The following is a 19,198-nucleotide window of genomic DNA, read 5'->3' as shown; positions in this document are numbered from 1 at the left end:
TATTTTGTACTCTGTTCCTTTATTATTACTATATACCTTTATCTGAATGATTTTTAGACTGCTAATAAAATTTTTGCATAATCTTTTGCATAATAACATTTTTTGCATTTTAAAAATTATTATCATTAAGTTATTTAAAACCCAATGAAGCATATCCTGTTACTGCTGCTATATTATAATGTGGGTAAACATCTGGAGCACACAGTTTACACATTGGTGACCAATTTCTCCCCAACTTTTGTCTGCATTTTAACTCAACATGCAGTTTGTTTACAGCAGCGGTGCAGTAATCCACCGACGAAACCCCGACGGGAACGGAATTTTCACGCAAACTAGGAGTGCTCGTATTTACCACATTTCCCGTGTACCCTGAACCTAGCAGAAGAGCTGGGCGTCTATGTGAATCATTTGGTTCACGGCTGCTGTCAAGACAGAGAAAAAAATCGAAAGAGGATGGGTGGTGTTTTGCGAGACAAGACAAATTTAGCTTTGGAAGAGGAAACGCAAATTGCACGGCTGACTGCGGTTTATTTATTTTCCCTTCTGCCTGAATGTGTTAAAACTGTTTGGCAAGAGGCGCCGAGTAAACAAGTTTCATGTGTTGGCGACCTTGAGAAACCATCCTGCTAATGAAATGGCTAGAGGTTTTTTTTTTCCACAGACCAGCTATAATAAGTTGTTAGTGGACATTTGAACGTGTACCTGCGCTCTCAGCATCTCAATTGTAGCTACATTTAAAACTTTTCTCATATTTGCTTTAAGTAGCGGGTCGCCTAATATATCAGATCTGTAAATACCAATCATATAAATAGACAGAGGCCGTGCACGGTTGACTTCTTTGTTTTCTCTGAACTTTGCTATAACAAGTGAAGAGGAGAAAAATAAATGGCTGATTCAAACATACAAGCTCAACCTCAGGGGGTCCGAGTCGAAGTTCAACTCCAGTACGAGTTTGCTGTTCCTGTGGCGTCCCCTACCCACACAGTGTTGTAACTGCAACGTTATGGCAGGATCGGGGGTCAAGGATCTCAGTGTGCTGTCTGCAGCAAGACAGAACCTGAGATTTATGACTGCACAGTCATCTGTGCTCTTTGACTGTATGTGTTAATACAGCGAGAGACGGCTTTAAAAGGAATGGGGTGAGTTAATAGACACAGCCCCACCGTTGACTGATTAGGTGTAAAGTTTTAAAATAACCTTTATACAGTGTGCAGCCAGTGGACCTGAGGTGTTGGAGGCACAGGTCTGGGCTCCAGCCCTTACAAATGGCAGATATCTTAACAGCAGGACACCATCCTCTCAGCAGCATACAGCTGTGGCACTGATACTGGCAGACTGTGTTTACTGGCTGTGTGTGGATTTTGTCTTCTCTCTCCAACAGTTTCAAGTGAGATACAAAGCTTTTGTTTCCTTTAGGCTTCTCATTCTATCAAGGCCAAAGCTGTTAGACAGTGCAGAGTGTGTGCCAAGCCTCATTTCCAATGATTCATGTTCTTACCAGCAAGCAGTGCTTGCCCCCCCCCCCCAAACATCCAGCGAGCTCATCTGTGATTATCATTTACTCATATGTGGTTAGTGAGGTAAGTTCGAATTCAGACCTTCAGTGTCACAACAGTGGCTTGCTTCTTATCAGGGTACATCACCATGGTAACTTGTGCTGTACACTAGCACGCTCTTCAGCAGGTTATTTTTGACAGAGCTGAGACAGTGCTTAGAGCTAATGCTTAAAATCTTTCCTCCCAGGACTAATCCAGAAAACCCCAAAGAACGACGGCAGCCTTTCCTCACACGGTCATGGCTGCAATTCCATGTTTTTGGAACGTAGGCATAACCAATTCCAAAGGCTGCCTCCAGATAAAGTGTCTGGACGACCAATGGTGAAATGGAGCAGATGTGTGGTACAGTGTATATAATGTTACAGTGAATGTTGGAGTAATATGGAACCAGGTTTCAAATAACGAGGTAAGAAAAAAACATGTAAGTGTACATGTTAAAACATACAGACACATAAACCGCAAACACAATCAGCCATAACAACAGACACTGGTTCCAACATGCACACATGCATGCATGCATTGTTGCAAACTATGGCCAAAAATAAAGGGGAGAAGATTAAAGAAAGCCTAACCCATAAAATCCAGCTTTGCTGCTGTGTGCTGCACCAGCTGGAGATGAGCTATGGAGGACTGAGAGATGCATGTGAAAAATCAGTTGCAATAAGACAGAATTGAGCTGTGAGGATCTTCTCCTGTGGAACCAGCTTCCAGTTTGGATTGTGGAGGCAGACATGTCTCTAATTTAAGGATTAGGCTTAAAGCTGTCCTTTTTGATAGAGCATACACCTCATAGACTCTCAACCATCTCTTAGTTATGTTATTATAGTCTGAGGCTGTTGGGGGAACTTCCCACAATGAATCGAGCAACTCTGTTTCTGTTCCACTCTTTCACTCCTCACGGTTATAGTGCCATCACAAAATATCTGCATCCTTCTTCATTTCTTAGTTTTCTGCATATTTGTTGCATAACCAGCAGTTGGGCCACGGAAATAGATCACGGGGGGGCAGAGACCATGCAGTTTAGTTTAATATATGAATGTATTTATCTAAATTAATATTAATGGTCCTGGTTCTGTTACCCTGTGTTACCGATTCTCTTTTCTGATCCTTCCAGTTCTGTGTATTATTATATAGCTTGTTTCTTAAGTTTGCTTTTCAGGTATTACTCCAGAACTTTGGTCTTATCTGTTTTATAGGTTACATTTGTTATTTATAGTAACCCTGTAAGTTTGTAATCTGGTTTATGTTCATGGTTGTAGTTTGTTGTTATTTTTGTTTTTCCTGTCTTCCCTGTTTTTAATTAAGTCTCCATCGCTCTGTTATTTTTCCTTGTTTATTACCGTTCATGTTATTTTGATAGTCACATGTCCCTGTGCTTTGTATTTAGTTTATTTCTATGTTTCATTTCATTAGTTACAACTGTATCATGTCCATTTCCCCTGATTGCCTCATTCGTGTATGTGAGGTGTTGGTTTGTCTCCATCCTTTGTTGTGTCGTGCTGTTTGCTCGCTGTGGTTCTTCCTGTCTGTGTCTTCTGGTTTGAGTTTGTTGGATTTTGTTACTTGGTGCTGTCAGACTTTCCATTTGTCTAAATAAAGGTTTGTGTTTTTGTTTTTTTAACTCTGTAAACCAGTCTGTATCTGGGTCCACATCTGCACTCTACATAATACCACATCACTGGAGATGTTGCACTTGCAACATCTATCAACCTCACAGCCCACTTTTTCCTCAAGGCCACAAGACACTCAAAACACATCCACTTGAGACAAAAACATCCACTTGAGACATGCAATCCAGTCTTTCCTAGCGATGAACCCTAGTTTGACATGTAGTAGTGTGACTCTGCCCCTGTGGAACCTGGGGTTCACTACTCAGTGAAGCCAACAGGACCACATCATCTGCTAAACGCAAGCCCAAGTAGCCAGAACTGGATATACTCTTAGCTAAGCCAAGAACTTGTATTCATATGATAAATTACAGACACTAGGCTGGCTCAGTGGCAACAAATCTAACTCACTGCTGCCAATGTGAACCAAGCCCTTACTAAGCACTCTCAAAGGATCCCCATAAGAGAGTCTGATGGATGCAGTGATACGCTTCTTCAAGTCCTCAAGTACTTGGGCAAACTCTCACATGAGATCCCCCAATCGAACAAGAAGTATTCCTAGATGTGGAACAGCTAACCCAAAGACTCCAGTGAGCAACTCTTCCTCACATTCAGCAGGGGGAAAGCATGTACGCAGCACACTATTGATCAAACATACTAACAGTGTCTTTTTAGATAGAAATGTTCATAGTCATAGTGTACACTCTGCGCTGTCCCTGGGGCTGCCTCTTAGCAGTTGTCCAGAAGTTGGCAGATTGAGTTTTTTTGTTAAACTGTGACTCCAAAGCTGTTGTTGTGAAGTCCCAGGGAAAAAAAGAGTGAGCTGCAAATGAGGATAATAGAGGAATTGTTACAATTGGCTACAATCGATCAGAAGCTGTGAATAGTTAGTTGTGGAGCGATGTTTTCATCACTCCATAGGAAAACTGCTGGCGGTGTATCCTTCCAAACTATTGGTGCTGCTGCTGAGGCTTCCTCATCGTCTCTATGGAAGCCGAGCACAACACAGCATCATGTGTGAGGAGTGACATAATGTTTCTTTCCAGGCGCCGGGTTACTTCTATGTACCACAGTCCTGGCCCACAGCCCTGCTTTGTGTGTTCCCCCTCTGTGGCTGAGGTAGAAAAAACCATCGTGAAGTCTTTCTGCAATACTCATCTTACAGGGAACCAGTTCAAAAAAAGCTCTCATCTTATTTTAAAGTAGCAAGTTTTCACATAGTTCTGTTTTCCATTATTTTGAATAATGCTGTCTTCTTTCCTTTCTTTGCTTTTCCTTTCATTCAGTCCAGCTTTGCCTCGTCTTTTTCCATTGCATAATTGTTGCCGCTCTCCGTTGGTCCCTGTCCTCTGGCCAAAAGCATAAAAGGCTCAGAAAGTCCCACCACTTCAAGTTTCCACTTTATGTGTGTCCTAGCAAAGGAACAAAGTCTCATGATTACAGTAACATTTCTTATGATGTAATCTTGCACTGAATGAATCCTTGAGCAAGACTGACACAATATTGTTAGTGTATTAAGTGTTGGTGATTAGGTCATGCATTCAAAGGCTGCTTTTCCATTTGATCGATGCTTTAAGTCACATCAGGTCATAATCACATCACACAGTTTGCCTGGATTGTTAAAGCTTACAAACATTTTGTGAAACGAGGATTTTCCTTCCTAAGCGCTGCTGTTTAAGCTTATTTTACAATATCAGTTCAAAAACAGACAAAGTGTAGCACAGAGCTGGGCATGTCCTTACTATGACTAGTGGAGTCTTGCAGTCTTACTGACGACTAATAATAGATTGCAAGTACAGGTGCAGCTTTTTCCAAACGGACATGATGGAGACAACAGATCTGACAGCTGAAGCAACAGCCACCTCTGGACACGACAGTGCAAAAACAGGATGAGTGTAAACAGGTGAGGTATGAAGCCATATAGGGGCCGACCACTGTTCTGGGCTTCCTTCACTGCCTGCCTTCTGCGTCCTGACCGTATGACCATGAAGTGAAGACATAGAATAGGTTATTATAGGCTCACATAATCTGAACGGTTCATTTTGTTCAAGCTGTAAAAATCCAAAGATCCCTTTGATTTTTATCAAGTTCACTTGTCATTTCCAGTGTTCGTTTTTAATAAGCACAGATTAACAGAGCTGACCTTCTGCCAGCTGCATTAAGGACAACAATGCCAACTGACCTTAAAGGAAATGTTCTATCTTGGTTTAAATCATATTTCTCTGAGAGGTCGTTCTCTGTCATGATGGGAAAATATTCCTCTTCTTCTGCCCGTTTTCGCTGTGGTGTGCCCCAGGGCTCGGTATTGGGTCCTGTGTTGTTTTCTCTGTATATGCTGCCCTTGGGCTCCATTTTTGAAAAACATAATGTCTCTTTTCACTGCTATGCTGATGATATTCAAATCTACCTCCACCTGACTGGGGATGTTTCATCTTCACTACATCCTCTGTTTGATTGTCTGAGCGATGTCAAAGACTGGTTATCACGTAACTTTCTTACTTTAAATGAAAAGAAGACAGAAATTATTGTTTTTGATAGAAATATGCCTCTGGGACAACTGACTGGCACATTCGGGCCTGTTGCTAACCACCTCACTGATGCTGCTAGGAATCTTGGAGTTTTCATGGATAGTTCCTTCAAACTAGATAAACAGGTCTCTACTGTGGTAAAAACCAGCTTTCACCAACTACGCCTAATTTCTAAGGCTAAACCTTACATACCACACAGAGATCTGGAGAAACTCATTCATGCTTTCATCACTTCAAGACTGGATTATTGTAATTCTCTCTACTTGGGCCTACAATCTTCTCTTCTTCAGCGTTTGCAGCTGGTCCAAAATGCCGCAGCACGTCTCTTGACCGGCACTAGAAAGTACGATTCTATCACCCCTGTTCTGGCAAATTTACACTGGCTTCCTATTAAATACCGAATTGATTTTAAAATTTTATTGTTTACTTATAAAATTCAAAACAATATGGCACCTGACTACCTAGCTGATCTCCTCTGTCTGTATAGCCCTCAGAGAGCACTAAGATCATCGGGCCAACTGCTCTTAGTGCAACCTAGGTCTCGGCTGAAGACCAGAGGAGACCGTGCCTTTGCCGTTGCTGCACCCAGGTTATGGAATACTCTTCCTCTTCATATTCGCGCATCAGATTCCATTCAGTCTTTTAAATCACGTTTAAAAACATATTTGTTTAACCTGGCATTCAAGGCGAATTAGGGTAATTTACATCTGGCTTTGCATTTAGATTATGTAATTATTTTATATTTTATTTATATCTGTAATTTATATTTTATATTGTGATTTTTATCTATATCATGATTTTACTGGAAAGCACTTTGGTGTACTTCGGTCTTTAAAAATGTGCTATATAAATAAATTTTGATTGATTGATTGATTGAACTGACCCGCGTGGATCTGCTCCTGCTGGTTTATTGACAAATACCTTAAAGACTATTATATCTTAAAGAACTCATTGTGTCTTACAGTCACAACAGAGCACTTTTTTATGAGGCCACCACACACCAGCCTATGTGAAGTTTAGTACCCACCGGAAACAAACCCAGTCTGCTGCAGTAAAGCCTGCAGCCCAGGCTCTCACTCTGGTTTACAGGGACTAAAGAGCACGCAATAATGGACCAGATATTCCACTCTCCCCAAGTGGTTAAAGCCTTCTCCATGTAAACAATGAAATGGATAGACTCTCCTCTTCAGTACCCTGCCATTAACCTTACCAGGGAAGCTGAGTGATGTGAGCACCCCCTTATGAAAGATGGGAACCTCCATTTCAGCCTATCCAAAGGCACTGCCCCAGATCGCCATTCAACATTGCACAAGTGTGCCAACTAGGACAGCCCCACAACATCCAAGGCTGAATCTCATTCACCCCAGGGGCCCTGCCAACAAAGAGTTGTTTAACCACCTCAGTGAGCTCGCCCCCCCATTCATGGACGAGTCTTTTTTCTGTCATGCCATGAAATTTGTCCATTTTCTTTCCTGTAGTTTGTGCTTTGCTTCGGTCACGATTAGCAGAGGCAGATCGTGTGAAGTTGAGGTGTGGACCCAAAAGCAGACGCGTGGAACAGAACTTGGTTTTAACAGAAAGCGAGCCGTTTAATAAGGCTGGTAGAAAAAACACAAAACAAAGGGCAAAGGCTAAAAACTGAGTAACCTCAAATTAAACACGAAAACGCCCTGAACATGAAACCTGGAACATAATGACAAGACAGGCGGAAGCAAACTGAACATGTGACACAAGACTGTCAAAGTCAAACAGGAAACACACAGACTTGACATGGTGATGGGGAAATAGAAACGGGTGATGAGACACGGGAACAAATACAGAGAACGTGACAGCTAGGTCGAACACAGCTGACAGACTCGAACACTGAAGGTGCGACACCATAACCAACATAGTGGAGAAGACACAGACCTGGGAGGAACCTAAACAGACCTAAACAGGAAACAGAACTAACTGAAGCCTAAACCAGAACATCGTAACACAAAAAGGCATGAAAGGCACGAGTCGAAATGCTAGCTCAAAAGCCCCAGAACCATGACAGCTCCCATGTTTCTGCACACATCCCTGTCTCCACAGTTAGAATGATGTATGCGAGGATGTGGATAACTTTCCATAAGGTGTGTGAAGGTGCTGAAAAATCAAAAAATCTCACATGTATGTTATTCTTCTCTGGGTCTTACTGAGTCAGAGTACTTCTAAACAACATATCTATTACTACCTGTCTCATTAAGTTTTGTAACTTTTCTTTTTATGCCATTAATATTTGTAAAAACAGTATGCTGGTCCAGTCCACTTAAAACACACATGTTCTACAAGTCCCAGCTTAGCCCAGCCCTAAATAGTTAAGACTACTTAATCCGAGGCCAGTGATGTAAGTGCCACAGCGTCAGTGAAGCTTCAAATCCATATTTTTCCCTCTCTCAGTATCTAAAGTAAAGCCAAAGTAGAACATTTTATTATTATTAAAATTCATAAATCTGTGAAATCCACTAAGAAGAAAAGAAATCTTTGAACTAGCCCTGATATCACTTCTGTATCAGTTCGTGCAGGATTTTCACGTGACTGCTCCGTTATCGTTGTAGAATTCTATTGGTTCGAGTTCTCGTGGGAGACGTAGCTGATTGGATGTACTCGAGTGACGTCAGGTTGCGGGATACGGAAGTCGTTGTTAGAATAGCTGGCGGGGAGCTGTGAGTTGTTGTGAAACGCAGATATGGAAGAAAATCACTTGAAGTCCAGACTGAAGCGAAAGAAGTCAACGGTCGAAGCTTCCGGGGGAGCACCGAAGAGGAGCCCGACAACGTCCAGCAACAACCCGGCAAAGAGCGGTGGGTGAGTGTGTTTGCACCGACAACTTTACCTTAAAGGTTGAGAAAACACAATCTGGGCCGTTAACGGTAGTGATGGGCAGATGAAGCTTCATGAAGCACTGAAGCTTTTCATCCAATTGGTTCACCCCAGCGCAAAGCGTCTTGAAGCTTCATTTGCTCTAGTAGGACACCTACTGGACGTGAAAATATTAGTTGGCATGAATTTGAAGAGTGTGGCATTTTTGCACACAGCCTGTAAATGTCAACAACAAAAGGAGTGTGTAAAACATGTATATTGTAGTGATGCAGTACACTGTGTATATTTATACTGGCAGTATGGAACATGATTATTTGGAAATGCTTAAAGTGGAAATGATCATTTACTGTGAGGTGAGGTGTGGTTGGGGTGTGGACAGTGGTTGTGCTTTTGTAACGTTGAGGTATGGACAGCTACACACTGAGGCTTTGAGCCTCAGTCCTGCCTGTTCACATTTTATTCTGTAAAAACTAAATTTTCGATTATGAACTTTTTAGTGGGGAGATTTAATGATTTAACAAATCTTTTAAATCCTTTGTCCTCCACAATGCTAAATGGCTGGGAGTCCTCAATCACCATGCTAACCAGGTCTTCATCTATTTGAGATTGTTCTCCTGAGGAAAGACAATAAAAGCAAAGCACAAATATAAATATCACACACGTAACTTATTACAGTTGTATAATATTGTTATATCATTTAGTAACATTACTGCATGCTACATTATCATGGCATTTGATGGCTCACCTGGTCTTGCTCCACAATCGGTGTTCCCCTTATTCTCATGCAAAGCTCTGTAGTGCCTAAGCATGGATGAGGTGTTGTTGTTATATCCCAGCTCCCTGGCACATAGCAAACACTTCACCTTGTACAAAAGTAAAGACAGCTTAACATAAATTGTATTGCACCATCAGTATTATGAAAATACATCTTCTATAGAAATTTACATACCTTGTTGGGAGGAATAAGATCAAATGTTCCCACACAGGGGAGGACATCCTCCTCTTCGTAGCTGGCTCCATTCTCTCCTGACTTTCTCTCCTCACTCTCATAAACCTCCAAACTGTCTCCAAACTCTCACTAACCGCAACTCTCCATCAAACACCCACATTTTGAATGAAGTCTGCGGGGTTTATATCGCTGTCATAGCTCGCGGCAAAGTTTGAACCACTTCCTGAACCAGTCACGTGGTACAGCCGGGCAGCGAGGCTTCGGACGTCATCATTTTCAGCTCCTCCCATAAATGAAGCAACGCAAGCCGAGTAACGCGAATCACTGAACTCTGCTCATTAAAGTATGGAAGCCCGTTTCCGCCACTAAAAAAAAAAAAAGGATCCATAACTCAAAATTTCGAGTTATTTTCTCGAAATTTCGAGTTATTATCTCGAAATTTCGACATATTAACTCAAAATTTTGAGAAAAGCAACTCGAAATTTCGAGTTAGCGCTGCCAATCAGTAATCTACGTGAATGACGTCATTTCCATGTTACCCGGAAGCTGAAGCCCTCAGCTACAAATGCTACAGCTAAGCTACTGGTATTACATCCAGTCGTGAATGCACAGATTGCTGAGTGTTTTCAGCCTGGCTTCACAAATGATGAAATCCCTGTGTTATTAGCTGAATCACATGGTGTTACTATCAGCAAACATACTTTAATTTGTTGGGATCCGTTTTTGAGTGCGCGGTCCTGCGCCATATGCTTCCGGGTAACAAGAAAGCGACCTCATTCACGTATATTTTTGATTGGCAGAGCTAACTCGAAATTTTGAGAAAAGTAACTCGAAATTTCGAGTTATTATCTCGAAATTTCGAGAAATATAACTCGAAATTTCGAGAAATATAACTCGAAATTTCGAGAAAATAACTCGAAATTTCGAGTTATGGATACTAGCTTTTTTTTTTTTTTTTTAGTGGCGGAAACGGGCTTCCATATTAAAGAGCAACAAAGGCACATGTTTGTTTATGGTCGAAACGGTTCCTGCTGCCTGGAATAAACTGTATGTAGCTACAACCTGGGCCTGTAGGAGAGTCAAACATAAGATGATAATAATGAGAAATATATGATATATGAAAGCTCTTTGAAGTAACCATGCACCGATCCGACTTTTTGCATTTCCGGTACCATAGCTTGGCTTTAGATATGTGTTGATGATGCTGCCAACCTGTTATCAGACTTCAATGACTGAGCGGTCCTCATGGAGGACAGGACTGAGATCTGTTACTGTAACGACAGCAGGCTCCACTCAAACCTTCTTTTACTAACACTCTCAAATTAAACGGAACTAGTCGGGATCCAAGTTAAATGAATGAGTTTTACTAAACAAACAGGCAACAGAATTCCAGTCAGTAAAACGATCTACTTTTGTTTGATTTTTACAGTAAATGTAAATTTCTCCTTCTGTGTTAAATCAAAGTATTTCATAACCACAGAGCTTAAACTCTGCTGTAACGTGATGTGCACCTCCCTGCACCCGAGACTAGGTTTGCACCCCCTATGTTAAAGAGAAGACCCCAGCAATCCCCTCTGAGCAAGCACTGGGCCCTTATGGGGAGGAAGAGTCTGTCTTTTAATGGGAAGAAACCACAGCAAGGCTTGCAGGGAGGGGGATGTGTTGGGGGACAAGGACAAAACAGAAATAAGAGAAGACAGAAGTTATTGACATTGGGGTGGCTGTGGCTCAGGTGGCAAAGCAGGTCAGCCACTAATCAGAAGGTCGGTTCGATCCCAGGCTGCCTCCTGGCTGCATGCCAAATATCCTTGGGCAAGATACTAACCCCATGTTTGCCTACTGGTGGTGGTCAGAGGGCCTGGTGGCACCAGTGTCCGGCAGCCTCGCCTCTGTCAGTGCCTCTGTCAGGGGCAGCTGTGGCTACAATGTATCCCATCACTGTGTGTGAATGGGTGGATGACTGAATGTAGTGTGAAGCGCTTTGGGGTCCTTAGGGACTAGAAAAGCGCTATACAAATGCAGGCCATTTACCTGCATTTGTATGGGTGCGAGTGAATGCTCGCACCCTGCAGCAGAAGGGCTGGCTCAGGGTCACGTCTGAGCTGCAAGCTTTATCCAAAGAAAGCAAGTTTGGGTGTAATCGTAAAAGTAGAGAGAGGCTCTGAAGGCTTTGCTCCCTGATCTACTTTTAGTCTGAGAGAATTTTACATTACATTCAGAATTTAACAGGAAAACAAAGAAGAGAAGCCAGGGTGGGAAAAATCGTCTGTTTTTCTAGCCCCTGTTTCTGCGTCTAATGTAGCATTATTCTCAGACAGGATATTTCTCGTTTCACAAAGATGATAGATATCAGCCCTGCGTGAAGCACATTTCCTGCTCAAAAACTGCTTTAGAAAACGTCAGTGTTAGTGGAGGTCATCCAGATTATCTGGTTCGACACTGAGGCTTTCAGGGCAGAGAACAATAACAACAATAGTACAGTTTTACAGAAGAAAATTATAGGTGTTTAGGACGTGTCTGTAGTTTAACCAGCTGTCATCTGTGGCTCCATAGACAAAGATAACTAAGTATCAGTTTGTATATTATCATTGGTCACGATTCAAGAAAGAGACAACAGCGACACATTAAGTGTCCTCTCACATCCTGAAGAGCCTCAATACTTCCAAAAAGGTTGTGTTAAAAGGTATTTTTGCATGGCGTGGTTGTGATGTCTATGGATGTCATGTGACAGCTCGTATCCATTTAACTGCTCGAGGCTGAGACATCGGAGCGTGTTGATGTCATCCAGGCATCATTAAACCGGACTGTCTGCTCGATTTCACCGCTGCTGCCTTTGGGGAAAATTTATTTCACTGAAAAAAATATGACTTGTTGTCCTTGTTTATGTTTTAGTTTTGCTGAGTGGAATTCTGGTATTTTATTAGTCTGTTGGGGTTTTTTTTAGTGTCTGATGTGATGGCTGGAGTTTGGTAACCAGTAAAAATTCAACATTTTTAATTGAATTTTCTTTCTAATGGAAACAAACAAAGTAAAAAGGCACACTTACAACTATTTACAGTGAGGTGTTTTTAATGCAGTTAATTAAAAACCAGCTGATGTGAAGCTTTGCTGTGTTATTAAATCTGTTTTGTTTCGTTTGCAGTGTGCACCAGATCAAAGAGCAGCTTCAGAAATAATCTGATTGACTAAAAATTCCTACAGATTGATTGATTAATAAATGGAAAAATAACAAATGTGTGTGGAAACATTCGAGTCAAAGTTGTGTCGTATTTGTTTAGTGATGGTTTGTATGGAGATGCATGCATGAGGAGCGATGTGAGGAGAATGCAGCAGTTCACAGTGTGGATGATCTGCTTCACAGGCCGACGCTTCCTGCAGGAGCGTGGTGGAACAGACAGCAGCTGCTTGCTGTGGAGAGCCTGTGGGCATTCACGCTCCAGGCTACTCTGCCATGCCTGGAGGAGCAGCTCTGGGACCAGGTTCCTGATCTTCCACATGCATCTGCAGCGGTATGTTACTGCATTACACAGCTCCTGCAGGGAATATGATGAAGCTCCCAACAAGACACGAGCACACAAAGTGCCAAATGTTCACAGTTCTAATATTCCAGAGTGTTCCTGCTGTGTACTCTGTATGACAGCGTGTCCACTGGCCTCTGACAGGTGGAGTTTCTCTGTCAGACACAGGAGCCTGTGTGCTGTGATGCTCCTGTGCAACTTGGAGACAACAGGGAGAACATAGTGATGTTGCAAGTTCTCAGTAGGCAGTGTGGAGAAGATGGGGTGGGAATTATCCACCTCAGGGGTTCATTTCAATCATTGTGATATTTTATTGTGATGCATTGCACATTATAGAGATGTCACTATGATACAGTACAAACAAAAAGCCATTTGACGTTAACATCTTCTTTGTCTTGTTTTTCGTTTGATAGTCGCCACTGTCAGAAATTTTTTCTTTTCCCGAGATCTGATGTGTTTTCTTAGTGTTGCTTTCATTTTTTGAGCAGTATATTTCTGTATCCATGTCTTGACCCACTCCTAAATACATCTCAAAGGATGCTGTACTAGATAGGATGTAAAATAAGGCCACCATGTATGAATGTATGAACCCCAAACATGTTTCATTGTGTCAGGAGCATAGAAGTTGTCAGAAAAGACTAACAAGCTTGGTAATTAGGCTGCATCCATAAACTGCATTGTATTGTACTGATGTGTGTCTGTATAGATATAATTTATAAATATATGTGGTAATTGGTTTAAACGAACAGGAGGGGAAGAGAGAGAGAGAGAGAGCCAGGAAGCGAGCAGCCTTCATTGCCAACCCGGAAACGGGCAAAGTGATTGGTTGAAGTGTTCCATAGGGGAAGTGATTGGTGTCCTCCTGGACACTTTGAAGGATACTGAGGAGGTGATCAAGGCAGCTTGCTCAGCATCTGTTCCAGGCATACAGTGGGGCAAAAAAGTATTTAGTCAGCCACCGATTGTGCAAGTTCCCCCACCTAAAATGATGACAGAGGTCAGTAATTTGCACCAGAGGTACACTTCAACTGTGAGAGACAGAATGTGAAAAAAAAAAATCCATGAATTCACATGGTAGGATTTGTAAAGAATTTATTCGTAAATCAGGGTGGAAAATAAGTATTTGGTCAATAACAAAAATACAACTCAATACTTTGTAACATAACCTTTGTTGGCAATAACAGAGGTCAAACGTTTACTATAGGTCTTTACCAGGTTTGCACACACAGTAGCTGGTATTTTGGCCCATTCCTCCATGCAGATCTTCTCGAGAGCAGTGATGTTTTGGGGCTGTCGCCGAGCAACACGGACTTTCAACTCCCGCCACAGATTTTCTATGGGGTTGAGGTCTGGAGACTGGCTAGGCCACTCCAGGACTTTCAAATGCTTCTTACGGAGCCACTCCTTTGTTGCCCGGGCGGTGTGTTTTGGATCATTGTCATGTTGGAAGACCCAGCCTCGTTTCATCTTCAAAGTTCTCACTGATGGAAGGAGGTTTTGGCTCAAAATCTCACGATACATGGCCCCATTCATTCTGTCCTTAACACGGATCAGTCGTCCTGTCCCCTTGGCAGAAAAACAGCCCCATAGCATGATGTTTCCACCCCCATGCTTCACAGTAGGTATGGTGTTCTTGGGATGCAACTCAGTATTCTTCTTCCTCCAAACACGACGAGTTGAGTTTATACCAAAAAGTTCTACTTTGGTTTCATCTGACCACATGACATTCTCCCAATCCTCTGCTGTATCATCCATGTGCTCTCTGGCAAACTTCAGACGGGCCTGGACATGCACTGGCTTCAGCAGCGGAACACGTCTGGCACTGCGGGATTTGATTCCCTGCCGTTGTAGTGTGTTACTGATGGTGACCTTTGTTACTTTGGTCCCAGCTCTCTGCAGGTCATTCACCAGGTCCCCCCGTGTGGTTCTGGGATCTTTGCTCACCGTTCTCATGATCATTTTGACCCCACGGGATGAGATCTTGCGTGGAGCCCCAGATCGAGGGAGATTATCAGTGGTCTTGTATGTCTTCCATTTTCTGATGATTGCTCCCACAGTTGATTTTTTCACACCAAGCTGCTTGCCTATTGTAGATTCACTCTTCCCAGTCTGGTGCAGGTCTACAATACTTTTCCTGGTGTCCTTCGAAAGCTCTTTGGTCTTGGCCATGGCGGAGTTTGGAGTCTGACTGTTTGAGGCTGTGGACAGGTGTCTTTTATACAGATGATGAGTTCAAACAGGTGCCATTCATACAGGTAACGAGTGGGGGACAGAAAAGCTTCTTACAGAAGACGTTACAGGTCTGTGAGAGCCAGAGATTTTCCTTGTTTGAGGTGACCAAATACTTATTTTCCACCCTAATTTACGAATAAATTCTTTACAAATCCTACCATGTGGATTCATGGATATTTTTTTTCACATTCTGTCTCTCACAGTTGAAGTGTACCTCTGGTGCAAATTACTGACCTCTGTCATCATTTTAAGTGGGGGAACTTGCACAATCGGTGGCTGACTAAATACTTTTTTGCCCCACTGTATGTTAGGTCTACAAATGTTGCCCAGAGCTTCTTCAGCATGTATGGAAGACCTTAAAGATGACTTGATGGGAAGGTCAGCAACCAGTGGAGGAGGTTTAGATTCCCAAAGAGAGGAACTCATCCAGTTTGGGCAATATTGCTGTTGAGTGTTGGAAGGAGGATGTTTTTAAGCACTGTATTATGAAAACTGAATTTTTCCAAGAACAACTATATCAACCCCTTTATTGAAAAGTGTGGGATTCCTGGTTGTGTATGAAGTTGATTAGGGGGTGGTTCTCGTACACCAAGAGTCAGATTAAAATGCTAAATCTATTCAAATGTTCAAAAGGTCCAATCAGTGAAGTTAAAGGATGGATGATAGCTTATATTAAAGCTGCTGTGCCCCTTCCTTCCAAAGTATAGTAACACTTGTTACCAGGGGGAAACCACACCCCTGACTTTGAGAAACACCAGGCACTAAACATCCTTAGTTCAGCTGTAAAGTTGGACATCAGAAGATGGAGGACCTGCAGAGCTGCTCTCCAGGGTGGCCGTTAGAGCAAGCGTATTTGTTTGGCACTTCTGTCTCATTTTTGAGCCCTTGAGGTTGAACCAACACTTAGTTAAACACTGACACTATAGAATAAAGTCTTTTTTTTCCTTTTTGAAGGGGATATAGGGAAATTTAACTTCTTTTGTAGATCATGATGAAACTAATATCTTTGGAGTTTTGGTTGGTTAAAACATTCAAAATGACACCTAAACAACTAATTGTAATTTTTTTTCTATAATGTTAGAGCTGCTGGCCTATTTCCATTGGTGAGGAACATTTACATGACACACACACACCTGTGTATTCATGTAATCATCCAAAGATCAACTGTCCACAGCACGCTCCGCATGACTGGCTGAAGTTCCACACACCCGTTGTCAGACCCTTATTCCTGTTTTCTCCTTGTTTTTAGAGACCTGCGGGACTTTGGGTGGAGGAACAGGGGTGGTGCGACCTCAGCAGTGAGGTTTCTACCTTCCCTGAACCGTCTCATCTTTCTCTGAGACCGTCACAGATCCCAGATCCTGTCGGGCTCAGCTCCTCCCCGGAGGACCCCACAGCACACACCAGCACGGTGCCAGAGCCACCTGTCAGAGGCCCGTGCTCCCACAGCATGGAGAGCTCCACTCACTCTCCTCAAACCCTCAGCAAAACACGGCGGCCGTCCCTGCACAGCTGGGTGGAGGCGCTGCCATCACCAGGATTTTCCAGTGCTGGGAAGGAGGAGGGGAGGAAAGCGACTGGACCAGTCAGTAGGAAGCTTCCAACATACTGGGTGAAGGTATCTGACAGAGTTCCTCTGCAGAATGAGGTCGAAGCTAAAAAGGAAGAGGAGGTGCAGGGGTGCGGCAAAAAAGATGGAGGAAGAGGAGCAGATGGAGGAGCAGGGGGAGGACTGCAGAGTTGTCCCATGTGTCTCCAAGTGTTCCCTGCTGGGTAAGAACTGATTGGGTGTTTTCTTTCTTCATTCACATCAGCATAGGGACTTTTTTTCCTTTGTGCGTTGTTGCTGATTTTTATTAATTTATTTTTTAATGATTCTTTATGACATCAGCGACCAGCCAGATGGCATCCAGCTGAAGCTGGTCACCAGTTAGATGTTTTCAGTGTGTGTAGCTCTTGTTAGTTAAATGGATAACGACAAGTAAACAAACTAGTTTAAGTTTTAGAGTCGGGGTGTCAAACTCAAATACACAATGGGCCAAAATTCAAAACTGGAACAAAGTCGCGGGCTAACGTTAATATTTATTGAAATATATTTATTCCTTCAGATATAAGAATGAATCTTTTCTTATGGACTCAAACAAGTTTTGCTGAAAAACTGAATATGGAACAAGCAAAGCTTAATACTAGACAATATATATATTAGCTGTATAATACCAGTAGGCCAGCTCTAATAGTAATTTAAATTTTGCCCGCGGGCCAGAGTTTGACACCTATGTTCTAGAGGTTTAAAAGTGACAGCATCACAAAGCTGACTGCCCAGCCTCCAAAGGATCAACATTACCTTACAGCAGAACTTCCATATATGTTTTTATTGTGCAGGTCTTGCATAGCATCATCCCGTGACCTCTGCTTTCATGTCAGAATCAACATGACATAATTACATAAATATAAAAATGTTTATATGCTGTCTGAGGTGCAGTGCAGTTTCAGCACAAGGTCCAAACAAACAGTTGTCCAGATTCTGCTGCATAAGTGGTGCCCACAGATGGAGAGGTCCAGGGTTCAGTCAGGTCCAGTTCACCACATCCAGTACAGTCTAGTTGTTTTGGTTCTCCAGGTTCACCCAGATGGACTGCGATGGTCACCTGGCCCACTGTCTGTCTGAAATGAATGTGGACATGACCTGGTAAGCTGAATCGATGCCGACGGTCTACAAGGCGCCCGGTTGCTGCTCCGGGGTCGTATCGCACGGAGGACGACGGTGCAGACAGCAGCCTGTGCAGAGAACTCTGCTGACTGAGCTGCAGTGAGATGAGGAAACTTCTTCGGTGCACGAGCACACCATGTTTTCATGGCTGATTAGTCGTACTGAGTGTACACTTTACTTTAAAACTCAGTAACAGACACTGTAACCTGTGTGTCTTTTTTTTTCTTGTAAAAGTAACTGTAATCTTTATTAGCTTTGAGTTCAAGATGATCCGGTCGGCTTCATTCATGACGGCACTGCAGTGCACGTACACCCACACAAGTAGAGCTGTGCTCGCAAGGTCACCCACCCTGGTATACTCTGCAGCTATCTAATGCAGTTCTACAATGTCACGTTCTTCATTTCTCTGCATTGATGGTGTGACTGCAGTGTAACACATGAGCCTGACTATTCTCATTCAGTCCTGATTCTTGCTGCCTGGATTTCCAGCTGCTGTATCTATAGTCCCAGGGAGCAGGTGCAAGCAGTGCTTTTACTGGACAAATGTACATGATGTATGATCCTTACTGCTCTTTTTGCATTGTGCATATGTTTTGTGGGGAACATCCAGAGTTCACCACAATAATATAAATATGGCAGTAACAGTGTGTGCAGTCTTTCATTGGTTAGGATGAGCCTTGGTTTTCCCAAAATCCCGACGGTGTTTGCCATCTCGTTACACACCTGTTTGTTATGTGGTTCCCATATAGGAAAGACCTTTTCAGTGGATACCTTATCAACATCTAGTTCCACATTTATATACATTTCTCAATTTAATTTACAAACAACATAAATTTGGTTTGGGATAAATTCAAAGAGAACTTCTTTTTGATCAAACCAACATTTATCAGTTTCTTCACTGACAACCTCCAAGAACGGCTGTATCATGTGCAACACAACAAACCTCAGTATGTCTGTCACTCTACACACAGGAAACAGTCTGGGACCCAATACTGAACCTTGTGGGACACCACAGCTAATGTTCAACCACTTATGCAAACCTGCCTTTTCACAAAAGGCAGATCTTAATAAATAAATAATATAATACTCAGATTATTTGTCTAATATTAAATTATTTGTTAAATCAGGAAGGGGCAAATCATTTTTCACCGAGTGTGACTGAGCCCAGTATCGTTAGGTTCAGGGTGACTGTGCTTCTCTGCATGAACAGAGCTGAGGGCTGATCAGAGGAGCTGTATGAGCCCAAGTGTTCAC

At 42.6% G+C, this 19,198-nt stretch overlaps 1 protein-coding gene across 3 annotated transcripts; it reads left to right on the top strand.

Moving 5' to 3' along the window:
• Positions 1 to 8,306: 8,306 nt before the first annotated feature.
• Positions 8,307 to 18,591, top strand: LOC146684897 (uncharacterized). Of its 3 annotated transcripts, none has more exons than XM_085444727.1 (4): positions 8,307 to 8,520; positions 12,846 to 12,993; positions 16,586 to 17,007; positions 17,855 to 18,591. In XM_085444727.1, exons 1-4 carry the CDS (start codon positions 8,402 to 8,404, stop codon positions 17,925 to 17,927), a joined length of 762 nt encoding a protein of 253 aa, XP_085300853.1. In that variant the 5' UTR covers positions 8,307 to 8,401; the 3' UTR covers positions 17,928 to 18,591. The 3 variants fall into 3 exon arrangements, with proteins under 3 accessions (XP_085300853.1, XP_085300851.1, XP_085300852.1); XM_085444725.1 differs by having other exon boundaries at positions 8,308 to 8,520; positions 16,484 to 17,007; XM_085444726.1 differs by lacking the exon at positions 8,307 to 8,520 and adding an exon at positions 10,390 to 10,531 and having other exon boundaries at positions 16,484 to 17,007.
• Positions 18,592 to 19,198: the final 607 nt, after the last annotated feature.

This window comes from Copadichromis virginalis, linkage group LG20 (genome assembly GCF_057382275.1).
Source record: "Copadichromis virginalis isolate Kocher_CV1m ecotype Utaka linkage group LG20, C_Virginalis_male_GT1.1, whole genome shotgun sequence".
In the NCBI taxonomy this organism is placed as follows: domain Eukaryota; kingdom Metazoa; phylum Chordata; class Actinopteri; order Cichliformes; family Cichlidae; genus Copadichromis; species Copadichromis virginalis.
This window is presented reverse-complemented; position numbering and strand designations above follow the sequence as displayed.

Bases quoted from the DNA above. Each gene is read 5' to 3' on its own strand.
- LOC146684897 (XM_085444725.1), top strand. From the start codon at position 8,402: ATGGAAGAAAATCACTTGAAGTCCAGACTGAAGCGAAAGAAGTCAACG. The intron at 8,521-12,845 runs GTGAGTGTGTTT...TCTGCTTCACAG, and splicing joins AACCCGGCAAAGAGCGGTGG to GCCGACGCTTCCTGCAGGAG. The intron at 17,008-17,854 runs GTAAGAACTGAT...TTGGTTCTCCAG, and splicing joins CTCCAAGTGTTCCCTGCTGG to GTTCACCCAGATGGACTGCG.